This window comes from Plasmodium inui, assembly GCF_000524495.1.
Source record: "Plasmodium inui San Antonio 1 unplaced genomic scaffold supercont1.3, whole genome shotgun sequence".
Classification (NCBI taxonomy): domain Eukaryota; phylum Apicomplexa; class Aconoidasida; order Haemosporida; family Plasmodiidae; genus Plasmodium; species Plasmodium inui.
In genome coordinates this window covers 486,546-505,495 of record NW_008481837.1, presented here as the reverse complement: position 1 = coordinate 505,495, position 18,950 = coordinate 486,546, and the positions used below count along the sequence as shown (strand labels likewise).

Genomic DNA, 18,950 nt, shown 5'->3' with positions numbered 1-18,950 from the left:
ACCTTTTGATGTTGCCGTCGGAAGGATGCCTCTGAGGAAATACAAAAAAGAAAGGGAAGGCACAGAACTACACACACGGGATAGTGCATATATATAATAATAGCCCTTTCAAATGCAAAGGTACTCCTTTTCCGCCCCCTAAGAAACGAGACATCATATAGTGCACCTGTAATAATTGGCGCAGAGATCAACACGAAGCACATCTCCATTGTTAGTCAAACGTACAGTTACATTCCGTTCACGTTGGAATGCATCTGTCAAATTTTCACAAAAACTAATAATGCACATTGGGGTAACATTCCTAGCTGCTCCGGTTGTCTCAAATAAATGAAAAAAAAAAAAAAAAAGTGACACAACGGAATTGTAGCGAAGACGTTGTACCCATCGCGGTGAAGTAAAACCAACGTGGAGAGCAAAACAAAGATTAACCCCATCGGCAGAAAAAATGTTCAAAGGAAGCAGCAACAAAATGAAGGAGCACTCATTTTATGGAAACGCCAATAAGCAGGAATTGACTGACCATCACCCGAAGAGCGCCAGCAACGTCAACAGCGTCAACGGCGTCTTCTATAATAACATCATTTCGAGGCAAGAATTTAATAAGGACTTCCTGCGAAGTGGGAACTTTCTGGAGGAAGAAAATCTCAACGAGGGGATGAGTGGCCTTTCCAAAGGGAGGAGTGGAAACAACAGCATGGTGTACGTGAACAGCCATGGGGAGATAGTCCCCCTGGACTACAGCGGGGACGCCGCCCATAGGGGTATCAATGGGCAGAAGTACAGCGGCCACGTTAACGGCCACGTTAACGGCCACGTTAGCAGCCACGTTAACGGCCATGTTAGCAACCACGTTAACGACCACGTTAACGACCATGTTAGCAATCACGTTTCCGACCATGTTAGCAGACCCAGCTTTAACGGAGGCAACGTCTTCAAAGAGATTCCCCACAGCCAAGCTGAATACATACACGCGGACCTCTTTGGAGACCAAAGTAGCATCCACAACAGCCCAAGTCTGAGCAACAGATACCCCATGAACAAACCACCTACTAACAACTGCAACGTCAGTGCCAACGAAATAATAAACAAGCGATTATTTATCAATAACCTCATCGAAATAAAGGAAAAACTTAACAACATTAAAAGGGAGAGGCTGGAGTATGAGAAGGAGGACGAAGCGAAGGAAGAGGAGGAGAATAATAAGTATATGGCCCATTTAAAAAGTTACGATAAAATGAAAAACTCCTATTCCTTGACGAATCTAACAAAGATGCAGGACAACATTATGAACAAGATGAACGCCGAGGAGGAGAGAAAAAAAATGCCTTACAATAACTTTTTTGAGAATGACGCTGCAGATGTGAACTACCCCGGCGGTCGCCCCAGTCACCCATCGCAGCAGAAGCAGCAGTATGTCAAGTTCGAAAAAAGGAAAAGCGCCGAGCAGAGGGATGAAGAGCGCAACTACGTGTTTTATGACTTGAAGCAGTACCTGGGGGAGAACCACCGGCAGAAGGGCTACTCTGCGGTGAATGGTAGCTATGAGAGGAAGCAGGGAGAAAAGCTAAGCGATCGGCTAGGAGAGAAACTGAATGACCCTCTCCACGATCGGAAGTACGATAGATACTTGGACCGAAAGAGCGACAAATTGCACGATCGGCAGTTCGAAAAATTCTTTGTCAGGGAAGAAGACCAGGAAGAGGAGCAGAAGGGGAAGCAGCAAAAAGAAAAACAGCAAAGTTCGTACGAGCATCTTCAGAAAATGGAGAGAAGAGGAGTCAGCCGAGCTCACGAAAATATGATGATGATGCTGGAACAGGAAAGTTTGCACAACGCTATGCAGAAACTGCCAAGCGCTTCGAAAGTGCTTTATACACACAATTTGAAGGGCCTTAAGGTGATTGATAATGTTAAGTGCTGTCCACCTGCAGAAGACGCCAATGTCAATGGGAAGAGAAACATACCGACTATGATATACTTGGGCGGGTCTTTTCCTTCCCCAGGAGTAGCCCCTATTGGGGGGGATCCATGTGGCAACGTTTTTCACGATAGGAACGCGTACGACGTGCGGACCAGTTTATATCTGAACAAGGGACTAAGAGATGAAGATAATTTGAAGAAAATGCTAAGCGCCACCACGAAGAAAGTTTTAAATTGTGAGGAGCAGAACTATCGGTTGCCGACTCTGAAGGGGCATGAGCTGTACGAGAGTAAAAAGAACGGAGCAGGTGCAGGTTGCATCCAAAATGGAGCGAGTCCGGCCTTTATCGAAAACGGAACAGGGGCACAGATTTCAACGACATCTATGCCATTAAAGAATGAAACTGAAAATTACGTGGGAAAAAATTGCAGCTGTGCGAATTATGGTAAGAAGAAAGGAGTGGCCACTGCCGCTGCGGAAGCGGCAGTAGTAGGGGAGAGCAATTGCGGAGGTCACCTCAAAAAGGGGACAGGCAAGAGCGAACAGAACGGGAAGATGTCTGAACAAGTCAAGGGAAGCGGAGGCGGAGTCACCCCTGACGTGCTCGTGGAGAACCATAAACGGGACAAAAACGTGTGCAGGAAAAACAGCGTAGCATCTATGAGCAACAACTTCAATTTGAACGTGTCTGAAACAGACCTTAATGGAAACAAAAACTCCAGCGAGAAGAGAAACTCCTATGATAACAACAACGGAGTGGCAAACTGCAACGGCAGAAACGGAAACAGCGGAAACAACGTAGACAAGACGGTGGCATACTTTAAAGAAAACTGCCTAAGCAATGAAAACGTGGTATACGACGAGGAGAAAAAAATCTTCAAAACAAAGGAAAACTGTAATATTAAAATATATAGGAGAAGTCTAGAAAGGGAGAAGATGCTGAACTTTCCTCTAATCCATTTGGGTGAAAATGACGTTCTAGTGAAGAGGATAAAATTATACTACCCCCTGAGGAATGAAAATATATTTACGAACATTTCAAAGATTATTTTTATGACCAACACGAACATCTGCTCGTTGTATCTTAGTGACACGTATCTTATTCATTATGACGATGTTAAAATTCAGTCATACCTTTCTAAGGGAGGCTTTGGGGTTGTTTACAAAGGCGTCCTCTTGAGGAATGTCAAAAAATGCGAGCTGATGTATGGCGCTAGTGGGAAGTACAGGAAGATGTTGTCAAACCAGAAGAGCTCCAAGGGGCTAGGCGGAGGTAGCGGAGTTGATGATGAGGCTGGAGGAAGAGCAGAGGGGAGAAGAAGCACACATAGGCAGTTGAACCAGCAGGGGGATGATACTGATGATGATGAAGATGAGGAAGAATACGGACAGGAGAAACACCTGGGAGAGCAGCGAGATGACCTCCACGCGGGGGACGAGGACAACTACGTGGATGGGGTGAATCAGGACAGTTCCAGCAACTACGCAGATAATAACAATAGCAACGTACAGGATGGCGCAGAATCGAAGGGAAACTCAGGCCATGGCAGCGAACCAAATGGAAGCACCCCTAAGAGTAGCAGCCCCCCCAAGGCAAGTTGCCCAAACAAGCAGTTCCCCATGAAGAAGAAGAAAAGCCACAACAGCGATAGCAGCAAGCTTAGTAGAAGCACCAAAAAATTGTGTAATCTGCGAAACCAGTTGATAGAGAAAATATTCGACACGTTCAGGAACCCGATCAGCTCCAACGGTGGTGGGAATGGAAGTGGGAATGGAAGTGGCACTGTTGGTGGTAATGGCATGAATGGTGAGCACCCCGTCAGAGGCGCAGAAACAGGGCAGGTGCGGGAGAAACGGCCGGGCGAGGAAGAAGAAGACGCAGACGAAGAAGACGAAGAAAAAGAAAACAATTATGCCATCGAGAATATTCTAAAAAGTTGGGATAAGGCCAACCAGCAGCGGAAAAAGAAAGCGAGCAACCACGAGGATTATAACGTGAAGAAGGAGGCTGAGGGCATGTTTCTGAGGAAGTACCACAAGTCGAGTAGCGGCAATGTCCACGGAGGGGAAGGCGCGGAAGATGACGAAGAGGGGGCAGCTGCTGAAGACGGGGCAGACGAAAAAATGGACCTGAAAAAGGGATCCAATTGTATACACGTACAGGAAATAAGAAAGCTAAAGAAAAAAATGCTTAACTTTATTTACTCCAAAAAAACAAGTGACAAAATAATAATTGACCGAGATGAATTTTTTATCGAAGCGAAGAAAATTCTTTATAAGTTAAAAATGCTGAACAACACGGAGCTGGGGAAAAAATACCATGAAGAGATTATTGTCTACTTGTTGATGGACGTATACCATAATAACGTGACGTACAAAAACACCCTCTCTTTCCTGTACGTTAAGAGCAACAATATAATAACCTACGGAGTGAATAAGGAAAGCCTCTATATATTTGACAATAAGAATATTTTCCACTACTACAGTGATAAATGTATATTCAAAATTGTGTTTATCGATGAGCACAAGGAACTGAAGAAGTACCAGAGCCTGACCGTCTTCAATGTGCTAAATAATGAAAGGATGATGAACAGCTCGTCTATACTCAAGTACGAAATTAATAGGCATAAGAATGGGCTAAACAAATTGGCCATCATTCCTTTTAGCAGGCTGAATATGAATCATCTTCTCAATGCGCTAATATTTGGCTTTTTGAAATTCCTTTTTAATTTGAGGAAGAAATATCACAAGCAGCCGAATAATTGCTCCTGCTACCCAGAAGCGAAGGAGCTGAACAGCAACCCCAACGCAAACGGGTGGAACAGAACGGTGGAGCCAGAACAAGTCAACCAGGCCAGCGGCCCAAATTATAATGCCCTTTTTTCCAACCTGAAGTGTTCCAACACGGATGCGTGTGGTGGAGGTAGCGGTGCGGGTAGCGGTGGAGGCAACGACGGAGGCGCTCTCAATTTTAATAACGACGATAGAGACTCCATGATCCTGCAGGAGAAAATTAACATGCTTGATGAGTTCCTCTGCTGCAACTACGAGGAAATCAGCACGGACTATGCAGAAGGGAGAATCAGGATGATGAGTGGGGGCAGCGGGAACAACGAGAGGAGTGACGAGACGGAGAATAACAACGGGGCTGGCAGCGGCGCAGGAAGCGGTGGTGGAAGTGGCGGAACCGGCCATGGCAGCAGCGGACGCAGCACTGGACGCAGCACCGGAATTAGCAGTGGACTCAGCAACAATATGCACCGATACGAGGCAGACAAGATGGGAAGCACAAACAAGGCGAACATGCACCTGAGCAGGAACGGCGCGGGAAGCATCACCCTGCTGAACACCAACAATACCGACGAGTCCAAAACTACCATGTTCATGAATGGGTCCAGGAACAGAAACGCTTTTAAGGCGTATGGCAACGAGCGGGATTACAACTACTACGGTCAAAAGGTGAGCAAACGCGACGCGGAGCAGCAGCACCTGGAGGATGTGGGCGCGGAAAACAGTGATAAGGAGGAGGAAGGCAAAGAAGAAGCAGGCGAAAAGGAAGCAGACGAAGAAGAAACAGACGAAGGAGACGGAGAAGAAAGAGTTTCTCACTCCTCCCCTCGCGGGGGTAGGAAAGGAAAAGGTACAAGAGAAAAAGGATTACCTGAGGTGAAAAATGCCGCGAACATGAGGGAGGCGAAAGCGGCGAGAGGTTCAAGAGGTAGGGTAGACACCAAAGGGGTTAAGAACGCCAATGTGACATCGTTATCCGTGGAAGGGAAAAAGCTGATGAAAATGAAATCAGGGGCGGATGGGAAAGGCGTAAAGAATGCAACAACTGCAGGCGTGAAGGAAGAAGCGGATGAGGGGAGAAATATAATGAACGAATCAGGAAAAGGCGGAGTTGAAGAAACGTGCGAAGAGAGCGAAGAAGTGGTACAAGTAAAAATCCCAGTTGCTATAAAAATACACGATCTGAAAGACAGCAAAAATTTAAAAAACTTTTTAAGAGAAATTGAAATATATAAAAATATTCAACGTCCAAATATTTGTACCTTCTATGGAATATGCATCAAATCGAATAAATTAATGTTGCTGTTGGAGTACTATGCTAAGGGTAATTTATTTAATTATTTAAAAAATAAAAAAAAAATTCACAAGAAGCAGAGACTGGCGTGGGCATCTGAAATGTGTTATATTGTCCATGGCCTCCATGCACATAACCCTCCTATAGTTAATGGAGACATAAAAACTTCCAACGTTTTAATTGACAACAATATGCACCTAGTTATGTGCGATTTTGGGAAAGCTCGATTTAAGAATTCAAAGCTTTACAGCAATTTTGGCTCCTATAGATATATGGCCCCTGAAACGTTTAGCTGCACATCGGAAGTGACAGAGAAGATTGACATATGGAGCTTGGCATGCTGCATCGTTGAAATATTTTCGAGCAAATACCCATACCATAATTTATCCAAGAATGTAAAGATCCGACATGAGTTGCTGATCAATAAGAACACCCCACACATTCCGAACTTTTTACCCAACTCGATGAAGAAGTGCCTGGAGAGATGCTTCAGCTTCACCCCTGAGGAGAGGCCCTGCGCTTACGAGATGTACAAGTGTTTGAAGAAAATTAAGGTAGTCGAGTGATGACCCGACCTGACAGGGGAGAAGACCGACCCCCTTGTGAGGGCAAAGAACATCTTGTCCACGTGTTACAACCGTTTGGTGGTTCACTATTTCCGTGTCGCGCGAAAGCGCAATAGGGGGAAAAAAAATAAGAAAATAAGAAAAAAAAAAAAAAGAAAAGAAAAAAAAACAATTTGATTATACCAAAAAAAAAGACGTAAGGGTGATGCTTACTCGGGAACAGAGACTATGCAATTTTGAGCGGTTCCACATTCCTCCGTCATACTAATTAGCTTTTCATTTTTTTAACCTTCCGAGCGCATCACGCGAAAAAAAACCCTCAATACGCATATACCCGGCTCAACGCTGCACTGTGGTACTCCGAGCGATTCATTCGAGCGCGTGTTGGCATGGTAAGTACACTATGTCCGATACAGTTACCACCCACTGACCCATACACACCTACACCCAATGCATTAATGGGGCAAGCCGTCCTTTTTAATACTTATATTGTGCCCCTACGTTTGATATGGGGGGTGGAATGCGGGCGCAATTGCCTTAATTAAATTTACACCTTTTGAGCGACCCGCGGATGACCCCCCAAAATCGCGTAAGCCCATAAGCATATATATTACCGTAAATCATGAGCATCCTTATTTAAATAGCAATACACATACATGTATATGCACATACTTGCATACGTACGTGCGTGCTAAAGTGGTACGCACGTTTCCACCCTGTGTGCTTCAACCGTTTTTAACCACATGTGTATTTTTATCCCCCCTCCACACAAAGACGTGCACATGTTTTAAGCACCCATGTGGAGATGTAGGGGTGCCAGTATATAAATTTTTTCGTCTTGTGTATTCTTTTAATTTTTTTAAAGAGACGCACAAATTATATATTAAAACTTTTTATTCTTAATTAACCTTTTGGCTACTTCCTGGGAGCGCACCGTGAGGAGGTGTAAATTAAACTCCGCCACCACACGCGCATCCTTTAATCGACACCCTCAAAGAGGACAGGTTGTACAAAGGACATTTTAAGCGATCTATCCTGTTGGCATAAAAATTTACTGAGCCATTTTCCTTTTCCACTTTGGAGAAAATTCAGGGAAGTCTCAAACGTCGCTCATCATAGGTGTGTACAAAACGGCATACGCACATTTAAAATTTTTTTTTTAATTTTTCTACAAATGTAGAGAAGGGTAAATTCTTTACATGCACGGTGGTGGCGCGATTGTCGGGCAGCGGTCGCGCAGTGGTGACGTGGTGCATCTTCCCCATTGCACCTAACGTCGTAGCAGCGTGGGGGGGAAAAAAAAAAACTTGTGTCGACGCATTTGTAGGAACTGCTGACTACACAGGATAAGAAGCATCCCTACCCTTTTTTCTCAACTGGGCCATTTAGGGTGATTAAATTTTTTTTTTTTTTTTTTTACTCCTTTAAAACTGCCAAGAGGAGCGATCCAGGTGTTTTGTATAGGTGCATGGCCCTTTTTATGCGTATTCTCCCCTTGGCTTCCTTTAAGATGGATGGTTTCCTGAGAAACCACAAGAGCGTTTTTCCACCACGGAGGTATATGTCAAAGTGGGAGAGTTTCTTCCAATATGTGCCTACTAACGAGGTTGCTTGTTCATCGTGAGAGGAGGATTATGAGGCACCAGACCAGCATGAAAATGACCCATGGGATATGCTCCCTTTTGGACTACCCTTTTTGCTTCACATGACAATTTGGTCAGTTTAAGGGGGGGGAAGAGATTCCTTCCGTAAGGTGTCCCTCACAAAAATGACAAGCAATGTACACAGCAGCAAGCAGTGCATCCGTTACATGATGGTGAGGTAAATCACATTCTGGCCAGCAGAGTTACCAAACCATCGGTCCATGTAGGAGGCTTACAAAAGGTGGTACTACTCCAATGGGAGGATTCATTTTTCTGTCAAAGGGCGTAGGACATCCTCGCAGACACGTGTGTTACGTTGGTTACTTTCCTAGTTGTTTTCGACTTGGGAGTTTCCCCCACGTAGGATAAACATTCCGTTGTTGTTCTGTGAAACCATTTGAGGAAGATAAAGATGTTTCAATGTTTTGTGCGGACTTGTGGGAGGGGGAGAGGGGTCGTTCCCCATGGGCAGAGCCGACTGATTGGAAGGTTCAGAGCGGAGGGAGCAGCATCAACGCGCGTAGGTAAGAACGAAGACAACGTTGCGGATGGGGCGACGTATCGGGGAACAGATCGCGAGATGGATAACGTGGGAACCTACCCCGCTGAGCACCCTCCTCCCCCCTGCGAGAACCCCGCCGCTGAAAAAATAATCGAAGATTACCGGAAAGCGCAACGGCTGATCCCACTGAGCGAAAACGAACTGCAGAAAACAAGAAACGTCCTAATCAAGGTTTCAACTGACGAGGAGATACAACGCCACTTTATGCGTTCGTGTAACATCCCCAGTTTTTTTTTGAAGGACAGTCATGTGCGAAACGATTTTTTGCAGCACCTATGGGGAGACACCGCTGGTGCGTTCGAGCTGAGGGAGTTTCTGCAAAATGGAGAGGAAGACTCAGACCCGAAAGACGGGAAAACCAAAAGAGAGACAATGAAGTACGTTAAACTGCTAGCCATTTTTCAGCGGTTCATAAAAAAACATTACTACAAGCAGTGGATTTTTTACGAACATGTCAGGCGAATGTGCGACTTTAGCGAGTTGACCGAACTGGTAAAGAAAAAAAAAAAAAAAAAAGGGAGGAAGCTGCACTTGTACGTTGGACCAACAAACAGCGGAAAGACCTACGAAGCTTTCCAAAGTTTGTGCAAGTCAAGTAATGGGTTGTATTGTGCACCTTTAAGAATCCTAGCATGGGAAATCCACAAAAAATTCATTAAACTGAATAAAGTGACCAGCTTATTAACAGGGCAAGAAGTGATTAAAAAAAAAAATGCAACACACACAGTTTGCACCGTCGAAATGACTCCACTGGATAGGCAATACGACTGTGTTGTGATTGACGAAATTCAGATGATTAACCATGATACGAGAGGATGTGCCTGGACAAATGTTCTTCTAAACTTGGACTGTGAAGAGATATACCTCTGTGGAAGTAACAACGTAATAAGTTTGGTGAAGAAATTAGCAGACCTGTTAGAAGACGAGTTAATTATAAAGCGATTCAAACGGTTAACAAAATTGCATGTACAGGAAAATACAGTGGAATGGGAAAAACTCACGACGGGAGACTGCGTAATTACTTTCTCCAGAAATAGCATCATGAGGTTAAAGAATCGGCTGGAGCGGTTGAATAAACGTGTTTTTGTAATTTATGGGAGTCTACCCCCGGAACTGAAGCGCAGGCAAGTGGAGTTCTTCAACCGATACTGCGCAGGGGAGGGAAGCATAGGAGAAGTAAACCAAACTGCTAAAGGAGAAGTACCCCTCAGCAGTGACAACAAAAAGGAAACCATTTTAATCGCTACGGATGTCATAGGCATGGGGGTGAACATTAACATAAGAAGAATTATATTTTATTCTTTGCAAAAATTTGATGGAGATAGGTTAAGACATTTATACGGTTCCGAGGTGCTACAGATAGCGGGGAGGGCTGGAAGATTTCATCATGCTATTAGACAGCCCATAATTGGTTACGTCACTTGTGTTCATGCGCATGATTTAAGCACTATTAAAAGGATTTTTAGGAGCGAAAATGATGGTGTGCTGGATGGAAAAAAGTTGGAGAATAATGATTCGGAGAATGACCATCCGGAGAATGACCATCCGGAGAATTCCTCTTTTACGCAAAATTGTGGTCAGCACGTTGAGTCCTCAAACCATTTAAGAAGAAATGATGAGGGGAGATATTCAGGTGGGCAGGGTAGTGGCGCTCAGTTGGATGGGCCACAGCAGAATGCCCATTTTGTGGATTCCCTTTTTCAGCAAAGAGAAGGAAAAGACAACACCTGTACAAAGGCAGGGTTCTTTCCTGACTTTAACATGATAAATAAATTGAAAAATATGCTACAATATGAACACAAAGCAAAAGTAGAGCTGCATGAAATTATGAGCATACTGGTGGATTACGCAAAGCTTAATGAGGAGTATTTTTTCCTGACGAAGAATTACAACCAAATGATAATCATTGCTAAATTTTTAAAAGACATAAAGCTGGACAGCGAAACTCTCTTTGTGTATACCCTTTCCCCCATAAATGTCAATGATGTTAATATGTTGACTACGCTGAGAACCTTTGCTTTGTGTCATGAGCTGCTAAATTCTGTGGATTTTTTTGAGTGCATAAATCGAGATATTGTGTCTACTACTGCAGTGGGGGGGGTTGAGGAGTTAAGAGAGGGGCATGGCTACTCGGGTGCGCTCACGGATGGCTTACCTTTCCAAGGGGGGACCCTCGCCCCGGATAGCGACACCGCGGAGAGCAGCATCGCGAGCAACGGCAGCGCCTGGTCATATCGTAAACAGGGTGAGGAAGAATTATCAAACTGCCGCTTCGATGGGCACAGTTACACCAACTTGGTGAAGCAGCAGAGTGCAATTCGCCTTGACTTCCCGTTGGGGCCAACTCCACTCAGCGCCTCCCCGGGACATTCCAACAATCCGCACGTGGGGCTAGAGGAATGTCTCAGCGTCCTGGAGCTTTACTATGAAATAATTGACCTGTACTGCTGGTTACACACAAAGTTCCCTAGGATTTATGCAAACATAGATTCAGTAAACGACGAAAAAAAAAAAGTCTCCAACTCAATTATACACGTGTTGGCACAGTCGTGCCAGGGGAACGTGGGCGTTGGTGGGGGAATCGCTGCAGGAGAAATAGTAAATAGGGTACCGCTCCAAAAGGAGCCGTAGACGGGGCCACACTGCGAAAGACCCGTGACCACAGCTCCACCGCTACGGTGATCGCTTAAAAAAGTCCAATATGTCTCCTGTGATAAGTCAATTCTGTCGCAGAAGAAATTGTCACGCAGAAGGCTACTGCATGGGCACGCCACCCACGAGCAGATTTATCACTAGATAAGCGTTCGCGCTTGCCTAGAGAAGCGTGTCTCCTTGCACGCATTTTTTTCGTAACGTCCGTGAGCAAAGTGTACTTTCTTACTGTTTGTGATCCGCCTCCTCTGCCGTGCACGCAATCTTCCACGCATTCTGCGAATTCAAAACTGGGCCCGTTCCTCGAAATAGTGCCTTTCCGGCAAAATTGTACCAATCCCTGCAAAGTGTTCTCCTTCTTATTCAAACTGCTTCTCTCCTCCCAAGCGCTCACGTAACATTCGCGCCGTCCTGGTTGTTCACATCTTCCGATGGCAAGGGGGGCGGGTTGGTGTCAGGCGCAACCGCGTGAGCCAGCATGTCTTCCGAGTAGCCCATGGGCATTTGCGGCCAACCTGTAAAAAGGGGGCGTCACTTATGAAGTGCACGTAATGGTGGAAGCACATCATGCGAAAAAAAAAAAAAAAAAAAACAGAAAAAACAACATGATGAGAACAATCAGTGCGGTAGATCCACGCGCATAATTCATCACGTATAGGATCCTCTTCTTACCCGGAAAACCCTGCATGTAGAGCGAATCCATGGGTAGCTGCTGGCCAGGAGACATCTGCTGACCATTGGGGAAGGGCACAGAACCAGGTGGTACCATACCGTTATTCATAAAAGGGAAATTAAAAATATTGGGTAACATAGGGAGGGGAGAATTTAAAGGAATATTATTCGCATTTGGGTAATTCGATCCTGATGTATTAAAATTCTTATTGCTAGAATTCTTTTGAGAACTGCTTCTCCCACTTTTGGAGTGCGAGTCGTAAAAGTTTGATGACGTATTTGCATTCATTAGCTCATCTGGAAAAGGATTGTTATTCATCCCCAAGGGGATAAGATTTGGGTTGTCTTTATTTTTGCCGTTCATTGGAGGAGGAAGGAGCCCGTTACTAAAATTTTTGTTATTTTTACTACCCCTGCCGCCTCTCCCCCCTCGGGTACCTTTTCCGGTTCCGTTGGTACCCGGGAAGATGGCGCTCAGATCGGAAAAAGTAGACGTCGGGTCGCAGAATGAATCCATATGGATATCGCCCAGCGTGGTGTGGCTGCCTGATGGGGGAGGGAAGTCACTCGTCGCATTGGCTCCCGTAGCATAGATATTTTCATTTCCATTTCTCATCGAATCCTTAGCGGTGGAGTGGTCTCCGTTTTCTTTATCTGGGTTCAGTTCGTTCATCATTCTTTGGTATTCCAAGTCGATTTTTATTTTCTCAGTTCTGGACGTTTGTCCATAAGGGTGGATCCCTCTGTGTTTATCGTATGGTGGTGGTGGCATGGTGGGGGGAGGTGCGGGGATATTTCCGGCGGTCCCACTCTTAGCAGAAGCGGTTCCCTTTTCCGTGGGGGAGGGGTCCAAATCCGCCTTGGTATTATTATGCTTTGCCAACTTGCAGTCAAGCGTTATGTGCCCATGGTCCCCACAGAGGGTACACTTAATTTCTGGTTTCTTAAAATTTTGGAGATTCATATTTTCTGGGCACTCGAAAGTCATGTGCGAAGTAGAGTTACACATGGAACATCGCTGTGTCTCAAGCTGATTTATGTTAATGCCATTCACAAGTGCCAATTGTTCTAGTCCCTTTTTTTTATACTCATCATGTAGTGGGTGGAAGGGGTCTAACAAGGGTGTAATTAAACTGACGGCCTTCTCAACACATTCTTCATTGTCAGCAGATATGTGCACATGTTTAGGCATATTAGCTTCAATTTCTGTTTGGTGATCCGTTTTTTTTCCTTCTTTGAGGGTCCCCTTACCACGGATGCTTATCTGTGCACCACTCTCTGCCTCCAACCTTTTATGGTTGCATCCCCTGGGGCCAATAATTAACCCCATAAAGTTGTATTCAGGATATTTATCAATTGGTATTTCAATTTTTCTGACTTTTTTAATTGGCTTATAATTTGGGGGAGCTACAAATCCATCCACATGCTTTAGCAGATACTCCACCAACCTGTGATATTCCTCAATCATGCAATTCTTTACCCTCGCTTCTCTTGTATTTATTCTACTTCCGTTTTTATCATAAATAGGAGGTGGAGATGGTGGTCGAATGTCCGGATCGACATGTTCTAGCTCTCCTTTATTTATTTTCTTTGTCAATTCGTCGTATCTCTGTTCGCGGAGAAATTGGTCAAGTTGGGATGGAGTTAACCCTGGGGGTAAGTCCACAAAGGGGAGAGGTAAATACGGCTTCGTCTCTTCTGGTCCCCATTTGCTTGGCATTACTTTGTTTTCTATGTTGGTACCTGCTGAGCTCTTCCCCCACCTCGACTTTTTTTTGGACGTTTCGTCGATGAGCTTTTCCACGGGGGAGCTGTTGATGAGGGCTACCAGCGGGTCGTAGTACATTTTTGCGGGGGAGAGGGGCGAAATGGTGCGGAAGTGGCGTGGAAGTGGCGTGGAAGTGGTGTGGAAGTGGCGCAACGACGTGACAGATTGATGCCCGCCCTCTACCGACAAAACAGAAGCTGCCTTATGCTATGTACTGGGAGGGTACCCATTCTCCCTTTCGGATACACACTTGGGTAGGGTCCCCCTTTGATAGGATATATATATATCTATATATATACATATATCTGCTCCTGCGCAAGAGCGAAAGGCCACGCTCACTCGGCTGACTAGTTTTACACAGGCCAAAGTTTTACGTCCGCTTGGGTGGGCCAAAGCCTTCCCCCCAGTCTTCTCCGTTTTAACCGCTCAAACAAGAGGGCCTCCGGCGATCAGGCACATGGTCTTGCGAGCCCCCCGCACTGTATTCGTTGAAAAGGGTATCTTACGATCATGCGAAGCGGCACTTGAGTCTCCCCAACCGAGCTCCTACCAGCATACCACTTCGCTAAAGCTTCCTTACATGTAGCAGCTGGGCACACAGGCTCAACGCGGGAATATGGAGCTTTCCCGAAGTGGGTTTTTTTCCAAGGAGGCTGCGGAGAGGAAGTGGCACTCGCAGTGGAAGTGACAAGATTTGTCAGCGTGAACGCATAAGAGTATACAAGTATGGATACACGAATGCGCATACGTACAAATATATTTTTTTGGGAGGGGCAAAATATGCGCTTAAAAGAATGGCTAGTATTTTTTTTTTTTTTTTTTGTAGCCTTTGGGCGGAAATTCCTCCTTTTGCTTAAGTTAGCGGTTATTTTGCAATTTAATTACGTTGCTCTGTTTTGTTATTCTACTATGAATGTATTAAATATGCATTTGTATGTTTTGTATGCATTATGTGTTTTTTTTTTTTTTTTTTTGCCATTTTGAAGGGGCAAGCAAGGCGCAGCATTGGACGAACGTACAAAAAAGGTTTGAAAAAAAAATGGAGGCGTATCGTATCTAGTGGGCGTATATTATCCATTTGGCCGCTCCCCATATAGCCGAGAAACCCATAAAACATATGTTAAGCTTGAGGGAGACCTGCATCACGTACATATAAATATATTTTTTATGTTTTTACACGTGCATACTTGTGATGTACCTACGCATGCCCTTTTTGTGGGTCACTAGTTTTTATATTTTCCTGCTCGCGTAACTTTTAAGTGTTCATTTGCGGGGAAGGTATTTTCCCCCCTCTCTTTTGGTTCCCTTTTTTCGGCGCCACCGTCGAGGCATCCTATCGATAAGAAGTAGATTATAGCTGGTCGTGTGAAGCATGATCAGACGGGGAGGCTTACGCAGGGGGAATATTCACATTTGCAGCAGAGCCCCTTTTTCTGCTTTATGTAGGATAAACCCAAACTGGTGGCTCAAATGAGGGAACTAGCGAATCCGAAAATTTTGAAATGCGTTTCAATTTGTTTGGATTATTTTTCTTTATTTCTTTAAATGCCTGTTCAGTCTTTCGGCACAATGGGCTCTTTCTCCATTCACATGCATATTCGTCGTCATTTTTATCATGCTGCAGAACGGACAACTCTCGCGCAGAGGGGGGACTACGAGTAAGTGTTCCAAGGCGACGTTCCTCTTAAACGTGAAACACAAAGGAACATCATCGGTATGTAAAGAAAAACAGAGAAAAGGGTGGACGAATTGTTCTCCCCACCCCCCTCTATGCTCCAAAGATATTTTGTTCTTTTGGGTATTAAAGGAAGATGGCACAAGGTGTTCCCTAATTTGTTTCTTCCCTTTTGCGTTTACCAAAAAATGGACATTCAATAATAACGATATATATGTGGTTCTATTTATATTTCTTTTTTTTTCACGCGATTATGTTTAAGTAAGGAGCGTGTGTAAATTGAGGTTGCACAGAAATGTGCTCTGTAACGAAGGGTGGGAAAAGAAAAGGAAAAATGACCTTGAAAAATCGCCTTCATAAATGACCTTGACAAACGGACTTGAAAAATGCCCTTGACAAATAACCGTAAAAAAATGGGTGTGCAAAATGGGGATGCTAAGTGGCGGCCAAAATTAGCAAACCCTAGAGGGGAACACAAAATGGCTGACATATTTGCCTTCCGAAGGGGAACACAGAATGGCCAGCAATTTTGCCACACCAAGTAGGAACACAAGATAAACCGTGAAAGGCACTGCACCCTCACCTACATTTTTTAAAAAATCTTCTTCTTCTCTGCGTTGGATGTCAATTTTGAGCCCCACCCCCGTGGCCAAGGATCGTTCTCACAAAATGCTATTCATTACAACTCTGCGCTGCTGATGGTTTGAAAATGACTGCATTTAAAGTTTTGTTTTTTTTTTGTTGTTTTTTTTTTCTTCTTGAGCAGGGGATATTGAGAGGTTCTAAGCGAGGCCGTCCGTTGGCCATCACCGATTCGCCGCGCACTCGTGTGTGTACGTTATTGCGCGGCAGCACTCACTGGTGTGCTTGGTGAAGCATCGCCCCTTCACCGCCTCTTTTCACCGCCCCTTTTCACCTCCGCTTTTCACCGATGCTTCTCCCCGCCTTCACCTCTTTTTCCCCTTTGCTGTCCCCACCGCAGGCGCTCGGGGACTCAAAAGAGTGGACAAGCTGGGGTACCTATCCTTCTTCGGCCGACCATCTGAAGTGAAAAATGACTCCAAGTGTGCATCGAAACTGGACGACATGCTGTATGACAGCTGGGGAGTTAAACCCTTGTGGGATTCCAAACCCTTTTCCTTAATGAAGCTTCCATTCGTAATAGATGCATCCTCACTCGAGGAAAAGTGACTGCAGAAGTGATTGCAAACGTGACTACAATTGCGGCTAAAGAGGCACCCGTCTGTTCAGTTGCTCATATTACTCTTTGTGCTCGCTACGCGTCGCCCCCACCTGCAAACAACTGCACAGAATTGCACACCACTACCATCCTTTCAGAGCCCCCAAAGTATGTCTCCCTTCCTCAGTGAAGAATCGGTGAAATACCACTACAGCAAGCACCACGCCGCCTACGTCAAGAACTTAAATAGTACTCAATGAGAGGCGACAAATTTGGCTTGTCTCCATTTGGACGTGCATTACGTGCCAAGGGAGGGGTTGCTTTTGTAACCGCTCATTTGCGCACTTCATTTTTCCTCCCTTTTGATTAGAATAGTGCACAGTTTTTTCGTGTCCGACATTTCCCACCACTTTTGTTTTATCATTTTTTTTTTTAATTTTCCTTCCCAGATTTAGCCGATCAGCATGGTGAACTTAGGAACCTGACCTTGGAAGGTCTGTCAGCGCACTTTATCGTGACAGATGGGTGGCCTCTTAAATATAAAATTATTTTTTCCTTTTTTTTTTCTTAACCGTACAAAGGGACATCTCGCCCCCTTTCCCCATCGGGGGATGCCTATTAACATATGTCTATGCCAATAGTGTCTTCACCGGTGGGTGTAATCATGCCATATTGTCAAGATGTCTTTTTTTTTTTTTTTTTTCCACCCCCTCAGAGGTGATAGGAAGATATTCCGGGCCCATTTATAACAATGCAGGTAATGCTGCATTTTGACAGAGTGCACTGAATGGAATGCTTGTTTGGAAAATATTTCGGCTGGCTACTCCTTTGTTCATTTGGTCTGCACCTCTCTCCTTCGTCGCTTTCACGTCGCCGTCGATCATTTCCACAGCTCAAATTTTTAACCACAACTTCTTTTGGTTGGGACTGAAGGAGCATGGAGGTGGGAAGCCTTACGGCCAAATAAAGAACAAAATCGAAGAGTCCTTTACCACCTTTGAAAATTTTAAAGACGCCTTTTTGAAGGAAGCATCAGGTATTTTTCAGCTTCCATGTTGCTGCGCTACATCAGCGCGACACGTTCGCGTGGCACATCCCGCACCGAACACTCGTGAGACACCCTTTCCCCTTCCATCATTTCCCTTGAAGGCCATTTTGGGAGTGGCTGGATATGGTTAATAATGAAGGATAAGAAGCTCACCATCTACCAAGGACACGACGCGGATACCCCCATAAAAGGAAACATTGGGCACCCGATCCTAACCCTAGGTAAGAGCAAGGGCAATGAGGTGAGAAAGTTACAATGTCCATCGTAGCAGTCCTCTAATAGTCCACTTTTTAAAAAAGATCAACTCCTCAGCAAAGCACAATTGTATATAAATTTGCGTTTGCTCGTATTGCATGGCTACATTTTTTTTTTTTTTTTCCTCTCTGTAGATGTCTGGGAGCATGCTTACTACGTGGATTACAAAAATGCCAGAGGGGACTACGTGAAAGGTGCATAGGGGACGAAAAAAAAAAAAAAAAAAAAAAACACCACACATGCAGAGCGTTGTGCGTATGTTTACACATCCTGTAGCGTACTCATGGATGCACATGCAGATCTATCACGCCTTTTTTGTCTTCCTCTGATGTCTGTTTAATCAAAAGTAGCCGAAATGGTCCCCGTGCCCGTTTCGCTTGACCTCTTCACCCGTCCACTCTTCGACCCGCAGAATGGCTGAACAAGGTTAACTGGGATTTTGCCAACTACAACTTATCCGCATTAAATTAGCCAAAAGGGAAAAATATACAAATAGGAAGAAGCGAAAATGTGAAAGAAGCTCTTCATTTTTGTGTCCACCTTTGGTGCAGCAAGGGTCCCTATTTCGTAGCGACTATTTTCATTAATTCCGCTTTTGTTTTGGAATAGCCCTAAATTGTATGTTTACACGTTCGACAGACATGTATTTTTATGCTCATGTAACTTTTAAAACTTTTCCAATTTATTTGTCGCTCTTTTTTTCTTTTTTTTTTTTGAGAGCACAGTAACGTTTCATTACTTCTCCAACAAACAAAAAAAAAAAAAGAAAAAAGAAATCCCAAATGGGGGAGTGATCAGTTGGAAGGACAACGTATAAGCAAGGTGCGCACCGATCGTTTTTATGGTCCCCGTTCCTGGTTCCACTGGATTACTTACGTGGAAAGGAAACATACATCGCATTCGGTCTTCATCATCCCATTCGAG

The 18,950-nt window shown here is 44.7% G+C and overlaps 4 protein-coding genes across 4 annotated transcripts; 3 read left to right on the top strand and 1 right to left on the bottom strand.

Annotated features, from left to right (window-relative positions):
• Positions 1-445: 445 nt before the first annotated feature.
• C922_00950 (TKL protein kinase) lies at positions 446-6,571 on the top strand (the record flags this gene model as incomplete). The annotated part of the gene is made up of 1 exon (XM_008816559.1): positions 446-6,571. One exon carries the CDS (start codon positions 446-448, stop codon positions 6,569-6,571), a length of 6,126 nt encoding a protein of 2,041 aa, XP_008814781.1.
• Positions 6,572-8,794: 2,223 nt separating this feature from the next.
• C922_00949 (hypothetical protein) lies at positions 8,795-11,407 on the top strand (the record flags this gene model as incomplete). Its single annotated transcript, XM_008816558.1, has 1 exon — positions 8,795-11,407. One exon carries the CDS (start codon positions 8,795-8,797, stop codon positions 11,405-11,407), a length of 2,613 nt encoding a protein of 870 aa, XP_008814780.1.
• Positions 11,408-11,818: 411 nt separating this feature from the next.
• Positions 11,819-13,946, bottom strand: C922_00948 (hypothetical protein; the record flags this gene model as incomplete). The annotated part of the gene is made up of 2 exons (XM_008816557.1): positions 11,819-11,943; positions 12,101-13,946. 2 exons carry the CDS (start codon positions 13,944-13,946, stop codon positions 11,819-11,821), a joined length of 1,971 nt encoding a protein of 656 aa, XP_008814779.1.
• A 2,113-nt stretch (positions 13,947-16,059) lies between these two features.
• Positions 16,060-18,228, top strand: C922_00947 (superoxide dismutase; the record flags this gene model as incomplete). Its single annotated transcript, XM_008816556.1, has 8 exons — positions 16,060-16,084; positions 16,526-16,701; positions 16,882-16,972; positions 17,173-17,217; positions 17,439-17,480; positions 17,616-17,759; positions 17,873-17,992; positions 18,161-18,228. 8 exons carry the CDS (start codon positions 16,060-16,062, stop codon positions 18,226-18,228), a joined length of 711 nt encoding a protein of 236 aa, XP_008814778.1.
• Positions 18,229-18,950: the final 722 nt, after the last annotated feature.